The 17596-nt window shown below is 33.3% G+C and overlaps 2 protein-coding genes across 6 annotated transcripts; one reads left to right on the forward strand and one right to left on the reverse strand.

Moving 5' to 3' along the window:
- The first annotated feature begins 431 nt into the window (after window positions 1–431).
- On the forward strand, window positions 432–4403 carry Rlip (Ral interacting protein). Its single transcript, XM_011066364.2, has 10 exons — window positions 432–568; window positions 984–1115; window positions 1297–1435; window positions 1899–2140; window positions 2238–2499; window positions 2582–2762; window positions 2974–3288; window positions 3365–3731; window positions 3816–4060; window positions 4122–4403. Exons 2-10 carry the CDS (start codon window positions 1031–1033, stop codon window positions 4221–4223), a joined length of 1938 nt encoding a protein of 645 aa, XP_011064666.1. The 5' UTR covers window positions 432–568; window positions 984–1030; the 3' UTR covers window positions 4224–4403.
- A 637-nt stretch (window positions 4404–5040) lies between these two features.
- On the reverse strand, window positions 5041–17007 carry Ranbp16 (Ran-binding protein 16). Of its 5 annotated transcripts, none has more exons than XM_087411251.1 (15): window positions 16885–17007; window positions 14292–16516; window positions 14019–14185; window positions 13696–13920; window positions 12748–13618; window positions 12304–12589; window positions 12094–12238; window positions 11816–11963; window positions 11590–11749; window positions 11084–11486; window positions 10745–10907; window positions 9261–9338; window positions 8580–8767; window positions 8200–8327; window positions 5041–8125 (listed from the first exon to the last, which is right to left on the reverse strand). In XM_087411251.1, exons 2-15 carry the CDS (start codon window positions 14560–14562, stop codon window positions 8029–8031), a joined length of 3330 nt encoding a protein of 1109 aa, XP_087267377.1. In that variant the 5' UTR covers window positions 14563–16516; window positions 16885–17007; the 3' UTR covers window positions 5041–8028. The 5 variants fall into 5 exon arrangements, with proteins under 5 accessions (XP_087267377.1, XP_011064669.1, XP_087267384.1 ...); XM_011066367.2 differs by having other exon boundaries at window positions 14292–14615; window positions 16885–16996; XM_087411258.1 differs by lacking the exon at window positions 16885–17007 and having other exon boundaries at window positions 14292–14615; window positions 15618–16472.
- Window positions 17008–17596: the final 589 nt, after the last annotated feature.

A 17596-nucleotide genomic window follows, 5' to 3' on the forward strand; every position in this document is an offset into this window, starting at 1 on the left:
ATGGAAGCAGAAGCCATCAATTAAGAAAAAGAAGAAAAAGAAGAAGAGAATACTCCAATGTCGGCCGGAGACAATTTACCTTCAAGATAAATTTTATGAATTGTTCAAACTGGTTATTTCAGCGACAAAAAGAATCACGTGGTCAGAATTCAAGCGTTCATTTTGATCACGTGATCCTTTTTGTCGCTGAAACAGTCGATTAGAACAGCTCGTGAAACCTTAAAGCGAGGAGAACTCTTGCATAACTCTTGCATAAAACATAAGGCATAAGAAAATCAACCAATCAAAGTCCTTTATTTCATGGAAAGGAAGGAAACGAAGGACTTTGATTGGTACATTTTCTTATGCATTATACGTGTTATGCATTATGCAAAAATCCGTGCTCCCCGTTTAAGTCCGTAAGCGAAATGATTGAAATTTATTTCTAGGTTTGTCGCGTCGCATGCTCTAACATGCTCTAAAATACTCCTGTCATAGCATTTACTCACTTTAACGTGCTTGAAGTGAGAAGTTATAATAGAGCACATTGGAGTATACGACATATGTGTAAATATGTCGTAAAATATGTGTAAATCAATTAAATTATAAAATAGCGACTTTTTCCAAATGAAAATAACAATGAAGATGTCTTCCCCAAATGATTTCTAATTAATTCCATTCATAAAACACATTAAATAAAATCGTTGTCTGTTAACTTGACGCGTAATAAAATTTGTTAATAATAAGAAAAATACTATTATCCAAATGTTTAAATACTTTTCCTAAATTTTCCCAAACGATATCTAAATTATATAATATACACAAACACATATGTATATATATATATATATATATATATATATATATATATATATATATGTATAAATAACATAAATAAATCAAAAATATTTAATTTGTCTGCTATCTTGTCAGTAGTCCATTATTTCCACCATGGTCAATCCCTTCCACCATGATTCGCAAGTATCAGTTTATGTTGGTTTCAGTTGGTTTGTGTGTCAAGTGCACATCAGTGCACATAAATTAAAATAGAATGGACTTTGAAAGTCCTGACGTTGAGAAGGAATTTCCTGGATTGTATGCCTCTGAATCGGCGAGGAAAAGTAATGAAAGCGATTGTACGTAATGATTACTGTTATGTTATATTTATATTTCGAACGATTAGATATTGTACACGAAAAATAGAGACAGGTTATGTGATCTGTCAAAATCTAGTCGCAGATGTTATATATTTGCTTTTCTTGCTGTCATTTCACTGTAAGAGATATTTATCTTGTATCATTTATTTTTATACTGCAGTTAGTGACGAGGGCAGCCACGACAAGCATTCCAAAAAGGAGCTTCTGGGTGGAAAACGTAAGGACAAGAAGGACAGAAAGGACAGGGGTTACGCGACTCTAGAGGGTGAGAGTTCACCGGACGAGGATCAGGAAACAAAGTAATATTTGCTTCGAAATCTATGCGATTTCTCTCTTTTATATTGCTGCTTGACACCTACTAATGTAACTAATGTAGTTAATTAGTGAGCATGGTTAACAGATCTTATCTGTTCTTCCTATCTAAAATTAACGAAAACATATGAATAAGGCTACACTATTAATACTCGATAATTATAATTAATGGCCATCCATTCATAATTGTTCTATATTTCTTATCAGCACTAGCTTTCTCTTGCATCACTGAGCCTGATTTTGTTTTTATAAATGGAAAGCAGACTTATTTTAAATATTTATGATTACATATTATTGCTTATACTAATTCTGATTTGCTCAGTGAACATTTTATTATAAAAGTCTTTATTATGTATAAAATAATAATTAATCGCAAATTACTCTTAAAATAATTACACTTTTTCAAATGTCCTATATAATATTGAATGTAATATGTGATTTATTACATAGAAGTCCTTCAAAATCAAAAAAGACCAAAGCCTTTAAATTCCCAACTAAAAAGGAGAAACGTGAAAAATCACGAGAGAAAGAGGCGAAAGAAAAAGATGTTGAAAAGGAGAAGGATAAAAAAAAGAAGGAAAAGGATGAGAAGGATGTGGACAAGGAAAAGCGAAAAGACAAGGATAAAGATAAATCCAAACAAAAATTAAAGGATCGGAAAAAAGGAAAACATGAAGGTTTGGATATTGGCGGTAAGATCATAATTTGTACAAATACAATTGATATATTTTGATTTGTTTCATCAATTTCTTAAAAAAAAAATATATATATATGTATAATATTCTTCAGAGGAACAACCAATTTTTGGGGTTAGTCTTCATCTGGCAGTCGAAAGAAGCTGTTGCCACGACGGAGTCAAATTACCTTTGGTGGTGCGAGATTGCATAGATTATGTAGAAGAGCATGGGATGAACGTGGAAGGCTTGTACAAAGTCCCTGGGGTGAAGTCAAAAATTCAGCACTTGAAAAAATTGTATAATAATCGAGAGCTAGTGAATATATCCGAGTTCGAACCCACGGTAGCTACGAGCTTATTGATACTCTTTCTTAGGTTTGTATATCTGCGAATTCTATCCTCCTTCTCACCATGTGTTTTAAGATCAAACGAAAAAGTGCGCATTGTGGTGATGTAGAGAGCTGCCAGAGCCCGTGCTGGAGAATAGCGAAACGATATCGCGCTTCGAGCAAGCAGCGTCGACCAAGGATGTCGCTCAACGGGAAGCGCAATTGGCCCAGTTGACACAGCAGTTACCTGAATGCAACAGGATTCTTCTGGCATGGGTCATATTGCATCTGGACAATGTCACGACACGTGTATGTTCAAAATATTATTGGTTCAATGCAAAAGATCCGTCAGATGAGCTTAGATGTTTAGATCCTTTTAGAGATAAAAATTTTCAATTTTTTTTTATTATATTCTAATTTTATTGGAAATAAAAATTGTGAAGCGACATAAATTTTCCAATCAATTTAATACATTATTCTCTTAAAACATATAATTGATTTTCAATAAATTTTACTTCAGGAGAAAACAACAAAAATGAACGCACAAACGATTTCAATGACATTAAGCCCGGTTCTACAAATGAGTCACAGATTGTTATTGGCTTTATTATTCCATTGCAAAGCTCTGTTTCCAAATATACAATTGACAAAGTATGTTCCACCGTTATCGTCTGGTAGTACGAATCTGCCAGATTCCGTGGAGGGTATAGCTGCGGAATTATCCAAACAGGAATCGTTACTGTCCCAAATTCATATGCAAATGAATGCCGGTTTTGTAACGAAATCTCGTGAAGAACAATTATGGGAGGTACAACGCATGATAACGCAACTAAAGGTACAGAGAGCTACAAGAATGTTTTAAAAATTCGTATCGTATAAAGAACATTGACATAATAAATTGTACTTTGCAGAGAAAATGTAAGACTGTTCAAAAATTGGAAGGTGCTACGCAAAAAAGTCTGGATGAAGAAATAAAGTCCGATAATATTCCAACGGAATCTATTTCGCAGAAGTCAAAAACTGCAGACGAAGATTCTGGACAGACAATATCTGGTGATGTTCAATCGTCAACCAATTCGACATTGATAAAAAAAGACAACAAATTGCATAGCGCAGAAGAGACGAAAGAGAAGTGTTCTTGCTCAGGTAACAGTGTGAACGTCACGCAAAATGAACAAAATGTAAATGTACAAGAGAAAGACACGGTTGATTCCGCGGTTGAGGTTGCAGTCACACCGCAAGAACCTGAGAATATAATGCCGAATGACAGAGCAAATGGTACATAATTAATAGTATATTAATAGTATATAATTTCTATTACATTCTTAAGCTAAGTACACATTATCATTAATTTATATACAGAGTCTGAAGAAGATATCATAGACAAATTGCGAGAAAGGCTGATCTATGAGGAATTGTTGAACATGCAAGCGTTATTGAAATCTCGCATCAATCAGGAGAGAAATGAGATCAAACGATTAATGGAGATGTTGACGGAGCACAGCACAAAAGAAGAAAAGAAGAAGCCCAAAGAGAGGACACATTCTCCTAATGAAGCCGAAATGACGGCCATGATACAGCTAGTCAAAGAAAATCAATTACTTGAGGTACGTTCTTCCATAACAGCTTTCTTATTCTACTTCTGTACATTTACGATTCTCTCTGCAGAAGAAGATGACGACGTTGATACGTAGTATTATCGAGGAGAAAGATGCTTGCGTGGAATTGCGTGTACAACTAGCGGTGCATCAACTAATGGCCAAAACTTGACCGCAGATCTCCTAGCGATCACAGAATCACAACGTCTTTACGCTATAAAGATATGTTCTGACATTACGTTTTTGCACATAATGACCATATATAGTTTATAACATGTTACAATTATCACATGTATCATTAACTCGTTCGATTCTTCCGCGAAGTAATAAAATATACAAAATGCAGCCGAAATCTTTATAATGTATTTTTATAATTCGAATTCCTCATTGAACACCTAGCATATGTATATAAGGAAGGAGAGAGGAGTGACATCCTTCAAATATTCAATAAGGTAAACATAAGAGATTTTTCCTTACAGTAAAAAAAAGTAATATATTATAATAAGAATTCTATATGTATATAATATTTCATATTTCAACACGTCAGCAAAAACATTAACATATTATTATTATATATTAATTACACTGATAAAATTTCAGATAGTTCGATAAATTAAATCCATACATCGAGTCTAGAACGCACTTTACACATTCTGTCCCTTCGTATAAAAAATGAGTCACTTCAGAGAAAATAAAAAAGAAGAAGAAAAATTATTCTCACATTGAGCAGGACAGCAAGAAATTGGAATAAGACTGTTAAAACACAAGACTGCTTGAGATTAAGGCCGAAAAAAATAGAGACGAAAAATAAAATCTTTACAGTAAATAACGAAGCGCGATATTTACTACATATCACACTCTGTCATACATATCTTCTATTTGCGAGTTATATTTTGCTTATAAACTTCAAATTTGCGCATCGTGTATCAATATACTCGCTGTAGATGGATCAGTAAAACAAAAAAGGTAACTTAGGATTAAGGGACCAATTTATCGTGATCAATGTATATTTACAATATTATCTGATAAAGGTACAGCGCTGAATATCGACCCGTATAGGTTTGCGTATAATCTTGATAAAATGCTGCTTTGTGTATTTTATTCGTAGGAAAAATTTGCACACTCGATATAATTTCTTTCTTCATTTTTTTTTGTCATAGGTTCTTTTATCTGTGCATTTGTATAAAAATCTATTAAACGTCCCTCACGCGGCAGAACGCACGCGGAAACTGAGATTGTGCTGAGGACGTTGAGTCAGATTCTCGCATTCATCAGCGAAAGAGGATCACGCAGCCTCTACAGCCTTGAAGAGTAAGAAACTCTTGCGGGCTCTACAGTCGCAACGTAACACAACACAACGTAACGCAACGCTGGGTATTCTCTCGGTATATCGTATTGTATATTGTCAAATAAGTCATTGTAATTCGGAAAAGCGACTCGAAACGTTTTATTGAGACTTGAATTATTACCAGTTCAAGATTTTGGAATCCAACTATTGCAACGCAATATTGTACCGCGTCGTGGAAAAAAATTGTGTCTTTACAGGTACATCTTATATTCAATGCGATATTTTTTCTTTCTCTTTTTTTTTCTTTCGTTCGCAGAGAACGAGATCGAGCGACAGATAATACAATAATGTACTCTTACGGCGTCACTATCACAGTGTAATACAACAACTCGCTAAGAATAATACGCGGTACCTACGAGCAGTGAGGGTAGTTTCACTACCTAATCACGAAACTGTATCAGTGTCAGTTTCGCTTAACGATCTGCAATTATAGAAAATATTATATGTGTAACTTTATCACACAGTCATTACAAAGAGACAGTTGAATTGGATTTTGGCGTTCTAATATCGTTTGATTGTTTTACTAATTGTAGAGCATCGAATAAAGTTTAGATGGGATATGATCCTGAGGATGCGGCATTTAGAAAACCTCTACTGTACCTCTGTTCCAAAAAAATTATCGTTAAAAAAGTATTGTTAAATTATATCATAAATATACATATATTAAATTCAAAGAGAGTATCTTGTTGCTTGTTCGCAGATGGGCACGTAGATTTTTTTTTATGAAGTCTATAAAATAATTTACAAAATATTATAAAAGATGTGTAATATATACGTATAAAAAAATAAAGGAATGTTTCCTCTCTTTCTTTCTCTCTCTTTCTTTTCTATGGCCAGTAAATTTTGCAACGATATTTATAATAAAAGAGGATGATTAAAAACATTCCGATATAAGATATCTTAACGACATCCTATATCTTATCTTATCCATTTTGCAATTGTTTGATTTCTCGATTATTCCAATTTTATTTTGTTATAAAATATATTAAGTATTTTTCATATTTATCTGTCAATGAAAATTTGAATATTTTGATAGTTATGACTCAATAAATATTAATTAATATAGAAGTTCGTGATGTAAGATACAATTGAGACAATGCTGTTAGACAGACGATTGCTCAAAATTGCGCGTTTTACTTTATATATAATCGTTTTTATATAGTAAAATTAATGAATTTTACTTAACGTCTCGTAATATCTATTTCGTTCATCTATTTTTTTGAAGTAATGTCAATAATAACACAATATAACTATATATTCTTAAGTGAATCTTTGTATGATAAATTTAATGATATCCTCATTTACATCGTTCACATTATTCATAACTCACTGGATAATATAGCTTCATAATAGCTCTTTTATTTGAATAAATTTTAAGTAATGAGTGTATCGCGATTTGCGTTTCTCTCTCTCTCTCTCTCTCTCTCTCTCTCTCCCTCTCTCTCTCTTTTCTACAAGAATCTGTAATGTTACTAATGGTTTTTTTTTAAGCTGCACGTTTGTGTGCACAACATTCTTAAACGAATGAAAGTCCACAATTCATTTAAAATAAGAATATGTCATTGTCAAGAATATGTCATCAAATAAAAATAATGTTATTGGCTTCCTATTCTTTAAAATGTACATATAATGTTGAAAACTTTATTGACAAAATAAATATGAAGAACCGACACTTGTGAATATATCAGAAATGTTAAAACCTACTAAAATATTTCACATAAATTCCATTTTCCTTCCGAGATTATTGTATAAAATTAAGAAAGAAAATATTTTAATAAATCTTTTACAAACAAGTGTTTTATTTTAAATTATCGTTTGTAAGAGACTTATTTGTGGAAAGGTCATCAATGTCTGAGACAATAAAAATATAAAGAAAAATCAACAGGTACGACATCATGTTTACATTATTTTAAACGCAAAAAAACAACATAATACGAAATTTTTTTTAATCTCTATATAAAAGGTCTATCTCTATTAAAATGACTTTTAGAAACAAATGAATACATAACAAAAAAAACATATGTCTTTCTCTAAAATAAAAAATTATTGACTTTTTATCTTTTTATGTACTTTCGTGAAAATTGTAAAAGTATACGATATTTTGAGTGAAAAATATGAAGACGGTTTGTTTCGAAAAATTCAAACAATATATATTTGCTGTATGCTCATAAAACATCATATAATAATCAATTTTGAATAATAATTATATGCATAAAATGTTTAAATTTGATCGTTTCATGAGAGATTAAGAAAGTTCGAGTATAAAGGTAATAAAAAAAAGAAATTTTAGCTTTTTTTATTCGACTACGTTGAAGGTAAAAATATTAAAATGTCCAAAAAGTCTTTCTAAAGGTCATATAAAGAAGAAATAATTGTAAATTTTATTTCCTTTCAATGTTACTACATGAAAATGAAAATCAATATAAATATAATTTGAGCGGATAAAAAGATAGTTACGAAGAATAGGAAGCCAAGCTGTAATATGTAAAATAGTAATATTTATTATCTTTATACTCATCTAAAGCCATAATTTTAATTTCATCATTAATTTAGAGTTTCACTCGCACACACATTCAAGCATTTGGCAGGCAAGAACCTAGAAGAATCTATTTCAGAGAGAGCAGTATTACTACGAAGTCATCATATCATTGACTGAATTTGATATATTAGGTCCTTTTAGGGCATCATTTATGTCTCTTCTAAACATTGATAAATTTTGTGTAAACCTGTGAGAAACAATAATAATCTTTATAAAACGCTTAGGACATATAATAGAATATTATAGTTGCTGCTTTTTTACCTATCTCTATTTTTTGTGAGTAAATTTCTTTCAATCCCATTCATTAAATTTTCAAACCATTGGGCCATCGCTGCTTGCTTATCAACTGGTTGACTTCTAATAATATTTTCCCTTAATTGATTGAAATACTGTAAGAACAGATAAATAAGATGTTATATACGTACATAAAGGCTACCATATATACACACACGCATGCACAAACACACACACACGCACACGCGCGCACACGCGCGCGCGCGCACACGCACACACACACACACACACACACACACACACACACAATATATATATAGATAAAAAATTAAGATGAAAAGACATTAAAAAAAAAATAATATTATAGGAATTACTACATTGTAAAGAAACTATCAATATAAACTTACGTCTTCATTTAATAATATGAGACCTAATAAAGGACGAGACATGCTCCATTGGTTTCTACAATCTTCAAACATTATCACATTTAAAACAGTACTTAAAATTTGTTGAAGTATTTCAGGATGCTGTTTCAAAACTTGTAAAAATAATTCTCCTCCTCCAGGAACAACTGCATTTTTCCTTCCTGGATATCCTGAAAATACATATACATATTATAATATTAGTACTATTTTTTATAATTTCTTGCATTAACCAAGCAAGAACGGTCTCAAAAACTCAGAAAGGCATTATTTTTGTGATATTTTTTGTTTTCTTTTTCAAATGTTTTGTGATATTAAATTTTTGGATATCAATCATATAATTTTTTCTGTAAAGTGGAAATTGGAAAGTGGAAATTTATAGGTATATATGTATATAAACATGTAAACATATAAAAAAATTTTCATTTTTACATTTCCATCCTAGGAAAAAATTACATAATTGACCTCCTGAGTGGACAAACTTTACTAAGCATAAATTTTACTATCATTTTTCGATATTGAAAGCTGCAAAGTATTTCAAATTTTGTCTGAAGAATAACAGGTCTGAAGCCCGAACTCTTCGATTAGATAATGCTGATTAAGAATTAATACAGTTTCATAGAAGATACGCTATATATTTTATTAATAATTGTTAAATTAAGGTACCTTTTTGATAAAGTTGCTTAAACAAATATGTCACAATATGATCAAGAGTTGCACAGCAACCGGTACAAACCATAGTATCTGAAATCAAAAAATTTATTTTTGCTTCAGTTTTTATTGTCAAAAAGAAGTGAATATATGTATATCCTTAAAATTCCAGCACAATGAAAAATACGTGCAATCTATCAGCAAAATATCAGCAAAATATCAGCATTACGAACTTATTAATAAAACTTACCTGCTTCTCTCTGTATAATTTAATACTTTGTAATTTAATAAACACAAATAATATTAATAAAAATTATTACAGAAATCTAAATAAAGGAAATTTTAAAGATATTCTACATAAATACATAATTATAATATAAGTATATTATTCTATACAAAATCACAATTATCGTTATTAACTTAAAAACCGCAATTACATAAAATCTAAAAAATTTGATTTTTATTATTTCATATATCTATTTATATATATTACAAAAATTTTAATATATTACATACACACACAAATACAAACGCAATATATACATACATACATACATATATATATAATATATATATATATATATATATATATATATATATATATATTCAATTGAGAGCATTCATACTGCGTATGATTATTAAAAATATTCAAGCATATCAATAATAATACATGCAACTCTCTGCAATTAGTACATTATTATATAAAACATACATAATCTAACTCAATGTTAATGTTATTTAGTAATATATCAGCTGTGCGGCTGATTATCTATGTCAGACCCATTATTCAATTTCGTTTCAATAGAAACAGAAAATTGCATAACATTCATATAGAACATATTATAAAGAATACAAGCTATGTGGTTCTTGCACTTCATATTTAGAGTCCAGGCTCCACGCACTCCAATCCTCTTATAGCCAATGTTATTCATAAAGTGTTCTCAGTGATTTTCTTCATTGTGCATAAATACTTGAAATATGCGTCTGTTCCTTGCATTTTGAACTGTCGCAGTGACTAATTCTATAGGCAAATTTACATTCCAAGCAGTAATGCAAAAAAGCAAATATTAAAACCAATATAAAATTCTAATGTATAAAAAAGATTAATGTTATAATCTTAAGTGATTACGTTCGCAACAATGAAATAGATGTTTATATGACTTAGGAAATATGTTCAAAGGATAATTCAAAGGAAAAATTTATAATAACTTTTTAGTCTTGTATATACTTATAATATATTCTATTGAATAAATTCTTTTTACTCTTTTAATATAACTTTATAAATAAATTATTAATGTACGTTTAATTGTGCTTATGATACATGTAAAATATCTTTAATCATCTTTCCATTTTTTGTAAACTGTAAAAAAATTTTTCTAGAAACATTGACCAAGAAAAACATCTTTTTTAATTCATAGATGTTCGTCTAAGTGTTAAAATTTTAATTTCAAGATATGGCATTGAGGATATAGAGAATAGCAAGAATCAGCCGCACAGACCTGTATAGAAGTCTTTTTGCGCACCTAGTGCTGTAAGGCCTTCGCTGATACTGGAAAGGATGTACAGAAAAACCCTAGGTTCCAAAGTAGACAAAAAGATCATGTGATCTTGCGCCAAACATTCGAGTAACAAATAATATGTTGCCGATAGTTTGGGATAATGCTGTGAAAAACAATGTAAAATATATTAACAAAATAAAAATAACAATATAAGATAAATATTTATATCATTATGTAGTAATTGACCAATATTACTGATACAATTTGATTTATCAAAAAGAAAATTATTTAAATAATAAATGAAATAAATAAAATATTGTGACTAATGTATATACTTACCAAGAGATCACTTTGTGGAATACTAAGGAGTAATTTAACAAATGTATTAAGGGCATTATCTAACGCCTCATCACCATATAGCCTAAACACTCCAAAGTTTACGTAACTTCCGCACAAGGCTGCCTTTAACATACTGAAGCATATACTTATTCCTTTGAGTTTTAAAGGATAAATCTGATCCTTAGGTACTTCAACGTTTAATATGTGATTGCCGTAACTACATATTATTTTGCTAGCCTCGCGGAACAATAGTATCCCATTTGGAGACGATGCATCAAACTGTAATCGTTGACTCCTATTTTGTACTAACTCAGCAAATAACTTCAGGACGGGCGTTGTTACTTGCGGTTCGTGATGCCACAACTCCACAGCATGTAATAAAATCGGTGTATAATTCGGATATCTACATTCAAAGAAAACATCGAGTAAAGGAAAATAATTGCTTTTTTATATTCACAAATGATTAATAGTAAATATTTGTATACTTTTGTATCTTATATACGTACATCCAATCAAAAAGCATCATATAGGATGTCTTGGTGTTGAATGCATAAGCTAAACCTCTAAGGTCTCGCGCTAAACCAATCAACGCTTTCTTTGCTTCCTCTGCTGCAAAGAGAGGTGTATCTGCAGCGCCCATTAATTGACCAAGGCTCTCTAATGCACCTGAAATTATATATAAAAACTTAAGTGTCACATATATTTAAAAAAAAATTAATTAAATTTTCTTACCTGTAAGAGGTAACATAAAGGTATGAAACCTTTCCTCGTCCTCACCTAAGTCTACCATCAGTAATCTACCAAGAGATGTGTAAAACATTGATCTACAGCGCATTTCTGTCACAGCAACATTGTTTCCCAAAAATGGAAAATGTTCTCGCTACATCAACAGAAAAAAATCTAATTATTTTTTAATTCAATTATTGTACAAGAAAGGTTAAAATTATAACTCATTATTTAAAAAAAATCAAAATCTTAAGTATATCTTAATAGATATCAGTATATAATACCGTATGATTGTTGAGCATAAATTGTACTTCTTCTAATTTGACGAGTTTACGAACACAACTATAACCCACTGATAAATCATTTAAAAGTTGTAGTGTCTTGGAAATAATTTGTTCACTCCTACCCCAATACTTTAAATTCGTTATTCTGTAAATTATAATTCAGCATTAATTCGTAGCATAGGAAATTTCGTATGTGTCAAATCCACTTACATCTTTCGAATAAAAATACTGAGTACCATCGCCTCATCATTAAGACCCAACACATCAGATAACCTCCTGTACACTTTAGAATTCTTTTGAACTTGATCACCAACATAGATTTTTCGGAATTGCTCAAAAAAGCTCAACATCGCTAATTCCAGTTTCTCACAGCCCCCTTGCGCGAGTCTTGAATCAGTTAGATTCATCAATTGAAGCACTCTGCAAACCAGTTCTCCATCCATAGCATCAAATTCCTCGTTACTGTTAAATGCCACTCTTCCGCCAATAACACCACCTATAAAAGATAATGAGAAAAGAATTGAGTAGTATTGTTAATATATTTTAATTATAATAAATTAATACAATACTAATTAATACAATATTGTTAGTTATGCCTTAATATATTTTAATATATATTAAAAGAAAAATGCATTAATGTACCATTCCATTTACCTATGATATATACAAGCCATGTGAGTTGTCCTTCTTGAATTGCAATGTCAATCTGTTGCGTTGGTGACACCGTTTGCGTCATTAGCTCTTGGTATGTTCTTGCAGCTTGATCAAACAGTTGAACTAGTAAGGTGCAAGTTTTTTGATACTCGCATCTACCAATAACTGATATTTGTTCTAACTGATGATGAACCACTCCTAGATCGTCCAATGGATCCTCCAAGCGCTCTCTAACCACTACTGCTACCGACTCGAGTCTCGACGTAATGTATGCATTTGTAACTTCTGGTGTGTACGTATTCAATAAATGCGGATCACCAGCTTTTACATACGGCATTGAAGATACCATTCTTTGCCACAAAGTCAAAAGATAATGCAGACTGTTTGGCGCAAATTGCCACATTTGTAAGCTTTGCACTGTAAACTTTGCGATCAGTTGTATTGCTTCGGGATAATCCTCTACCAACACCAACTCACCAAGTTGGAAATTGCTCTTCAGTCGAGATAATAATCTACAAAACTCGTGATAGTTTCCTGGATCACTAAGACCCTGAGGATTCTGTAGTATATGCTTAATACCATTAACTAAGTGTGTCAAAAATTTTGCCCTTTCAGTATTGGAAAATAAACTCCGTCTGACCGACGCTATTTGAACTAGGCACGAGAGTGCCAAACACGATAACGTATTAGGTAGACTGTGATATAGATCAAAAAACAATTTCAACGAAGTAAAATCCAGGAACGCAGGTCTCCAGCTTGTCGGGATTTGTACTGTATTAAGATCATCCGAACTTTCATCAGTTGATGTACCAATAAAGTCAAATGTTAAACAATTTTGTGCAAGCTTTAACAATTGTCTTATCAAACCGTGCTACAAAAAAGAGATATACAGACGATGCATTAATTTATACAACGCAAATAATCATTAATTGTATGTAATTACAATACCTGCGCCTCATCGTTGAAATTTAAATTTTTACAATTCTCACGAGCAGTGCTTAGTAAGGTACATGATAACCTAAATATTTCAAATAGTTGTGTGTCTCTAAAGCTACTCGCTATTCTTCTATGCTTTGTCAGAGATCTGTTCGCATCGGCTTCCGATATTTGATTCATTTCACACGTCAATTGAGAAAGCAACTGTACTCCTATCATACAATGCTCCACTGACCCCTTTAATCATTACAATAAAACATTATGAATGAAAATATAATGTATGCAAATAGAGAAATACAGCGTGTAAGAAACAATGTGAATAAAGTATGTCAAACCTGAAGAAACTTGGCTACATCGCTGACTACATTCCTGAAGACAAATTCCTCTTTATCAGAATCAAACCACCCAAGCTTTGATATCCTTGCGAATAGTGTAACCAAAGCCTGTATCACAAAATTCGGTAACTTTGGTTGTGTTGCTAAGTAGTTGAGTACGTAATTTCCTGCAAACATATTAAACAAATTGAAACACCCAATCTCGCATCTTTAAATTTCAAGAGACACATCTCTTTTATCTCATGTAGCAAAACAGAATGGACTATCACTTACGTATATCAAGCCTCTGTTGTAAGCTGAGTGTTGTTGTAAGTTGTCCCTGTGCCGAACGTGATACCAGCTTCGTCAAGGTGGTAGCGGCCAGTAATTGAGCATACGCAGAGTCTCCGCGGTCCAGGAGAAGCTGGCACTTCGTAAGAGTATCTGGTGCATTTTGGAAAGCAACCAAGGCCTTTTCTGCCTCTGCGCGATGCGCTGAATCCTGCGACTCGTACAATTGCTTGCATAGCAACTCCAGCTGCCGTACTTCCTGTATGTGATCCATTCTTAGTCACACTGTTTAAAGCCGTCTCTTAAGACTTCCATTTAGGTACAAGTCTAAAAAAAGTTTCAGTAACAATATATCCACTTTTTACGGTGCCACATAAATCTTTATTGGTGACTTGTCGTTACTGTCGAAGACATTTACAATACAGATTTTACAATACAGTTGCATTATGCCGGCAGAATCAGTTTGAAACTTACTTAGATGGAGATAAAAGAGAAACCTGAAGATAGTTTCGTTTCTTTTGTATACAGGGTGGCGCATAAAATTGTAATAAAATATTGGGTTATTTAACTCGAAGTAATAGCGAATTCGTCACTTGCATTTATATTTACTACATTAATGTATGTATACTGAAAGCTACTATAGGTACATGAAATTAGCAAAATGTAGAAGCATGTAAATATTTTAAACGATTAAATATCCTATGACATTGTCATGTTATTTAACAAAATCTACATACATTATTTTATTGTCAAAGTTGATTATATTACGTCACTATATTTAAATAATTTATATTAAACAGTTTTTAATATGTGATTCAGTGTAGTACATGTGACCGAATTTATCGCACAAAAGATCATAAGATTTCAAGATTATATCATCGTCGTATTGATGACACTTTTTTAAGCTGCATTCTACACATCTGCACGTTAGTACTAAATATTAAAAAAATTCCAATTATGTACATATTCTACTGTCTAAATTCTTTTAAATAAAATCTCACACTAAAGAGTAAAAATTGAATCTCAAAAAAAAGAGTAACTTTCAGAGATTTTACTGTTCAGAACGAGGTTCTAAAAGTTTTAGAGAGTATTACATCAGTAATAAACATAAGAGTGATAAACGTTATGATGTTTCGTATGCCCCACCCTGCGATAAACAATGAATTCTACCCAATTCGTTGAAATTAGCATAATATTTTATTAAACACTTTACAAACACATTTTTCAAGTTGCATAAAGTAAATAGGGAACATATTTTATGGAATCGACTAATTAAAACAAAAATTGTCTAAGATAATCAGTATATATGGAAGTATTAAACAAATGTACCGGAAAGACGAAGGAACGATGAGATAAACAGCTCAAGGAGAATCACACGTGTTTAAATAGCGCAACTTATAAATTATAAGATATTTACATGTTTTTACATACATACATACACGCACACACACGCACACACATACACACACATACACACACACACATGTGCGATAACGGAGTAGAAAAAAAATAGAGATTGAGATCTTTGTCTCGCGGAAGAACGCTGGTCGCGTCTATTTTGTCGATAGAATTGCGCACGAAATGTTATCGTCGGATGAGGTATTACAACAGTACTCCAGAAATGTGCCAGCTGACGCGCGGGACTCTACGCGGGATTTCACAGGCCGTGACAGGTTATACGCAAGCGACAGGTTGTAAATAAATGCACACTATGATGAAATGGAGAATTCGGTCGATTTAGGGGCCAAATCGCCAGGTATCGTTCTCGTTGGATAAACGCTCCCGTAAAGCTTCGCGGCTTTCGTTACGCGGGTGTATCCCCCGGCGCGGTGGCGGCGGCGTACAAACAACGTATACGAAGATAAACAACGTTGACGACGACGCAGTCGCGCCCCAAAACGCGGCGGAGTCACCGCACTTTTTTTTTCTCATTTACATCGCATCGTGCGAGCTTTCACGTGACGCTCGTCGTAGGAGGAATCGTAACCGGAACGCGCCGTCCACCAACCGCGCGATCAGCAATTTAAATGCACTCGGTGGCTTCACCGATTCTGACACCACACAGCACACTGTAACACTGTGAATCAGATGATTTTTCTAATCGGCCGTTAATTATCCGTTAGATCAGCCGGTGTTCGCGTTCACAAGAAACTCTGTCAGCTTGACGAGCGTGGCGAAACGGAGAACGACCAAACGGTGTGGCGCAGCGGCGCGCGATCGGCAACGATCTGCAATCAGTACTATCAGTAGGCGATCGAAGCGGTGGCGATTGAACCGAAGTTCGCGTCGTACGGTATCGTTTTGTCAACAACGCGCGAGGGAAACGGAGACTCCTCCTTGGAGCAAGGATTTTCTCCCGGCACGGCTGTCCCCGCGAGATTCGAGAAATGCGGCGAATGCGCGCGGACGCGCCGCACACTCGGTACGTATCCACGCACGCATGCACGCACGCACGAGTGTGGGTTGGAGGACGCACGCGGAAATCCGGCGCGGATTCCGCCGGCGCGGCCGCTTGCGCGTCGCCCGCTCTGTAATGCGATTAATAGCGTTGCGTCACGCGCGGGATGAGACGTGTTTATTCTCGTCGCCGACTCACCTGTTCGTCCGCCATTTTTCGCCAGCCTCGTATTATCTACAGTAAAGCCAGGATCACATGCCAACCTCCGTCTGCGCCCGCCGCCGGCGCATGTTTACATCGACGTTCTACGTTGCACGCACCCTGCGCCTGCTGTGTGGGTGTGTGCAAATGCGCGCCATCTTTGTTTTACTGGACACACTTGAAAATATGCACATGAAAATGCGCCCTGCGGGTGGAGGATTTTTTTTTAATTTTTCAGTTTTTCGGCGACTTTGAAGAAATTTCAATTAATTTAGGGTCGTGACATACACAAGAAAAATTAAACATGTTCGCAATATGCAATATATTAGCCGATCACAATAGAGATCATAATTTAGTGGATTTAGCAAATCGAACATGTTGCGATTTCTTTACTGCTTTCTCTGTGCCACGATTCTTTTTTTTTCTGGATGCGTTCCGCGAAATGTACTGGTGATACTGAAAATCTATAGTTTACGTTACACACTATAGATTTTTAAGGTATTAATCCTTAACTGTAACTTTTTCTTTGGAGCAGAAATGTGAAAAGTGAAATTTTTTGTACTGTACATACACATACACACATCATAAAAAAAAATTTCACTTCTCACGTTTTTGTCTTGGAGAAAAAATTACACGATTGACTTTCAGTAGTATGGCAATATAGTATTGAATTTAGTACTATTGAAATATAGTACTATTGGAACATTTC

The sequence above is a fragment of the Acromyrmex echinatior genome, chromosome 1, assembly GCF_024713525.1.
Source record: "Acromyrmex echinatior isolate Ae372 chromosome 1, ASM2471352v2, whole genome shotgun sequence".
NCBI lineage: Eukaryota > Metazoa > Arthropoda > Insecta > Hymenoptera > Formicidae > Acromyrmex > Acromyrmex echinatior.

Bases quoted from the DNA above. Each gene is read 5' to 3' on its own strand.
- Rlip (XM_011066364.2), top strand. From the start codon at position 1,031: ATGGACTTTGAAAGTCCTGACGTTGAGAAGGAATTTCCTGGATTGTAT. The intron at 2,141-2,237 runs GTAAGATCATAA...AATATTCTTCAG, and splicing joins TGAAGGTTTGGATATTGGCG to AGGAACAACCAATTTTTGGG. The intron at 3,732-3,815 runs GTACATAATTAA...ATTTATATACAG, and splicing joins GCCGAATGACAGAGCAAATG to AGTCTGAAGAAGATATCATA.
- Ranbp16 (XM_087411251.1), bottom strand. From the start codon at position 14,562: ATGGATCACATACAGGAAGTACGGCAGCTGGAGTTGCTATGCAAGCAA. The intron at 13,619-13,695 runs GTATTGTAATTA...TCTTTTTTGTAG, and splicing joins ATTTCAACGATGAGGCGCAG to CACGGTTTGATAAGACAATT. The intron at 8,328-8,579 runs GTAAGTTTATAT...CTGTTCTTACAG, and splicing joins TCATATTATTAAATGAAGAC to TATTTCAATCAATTAAGGGA.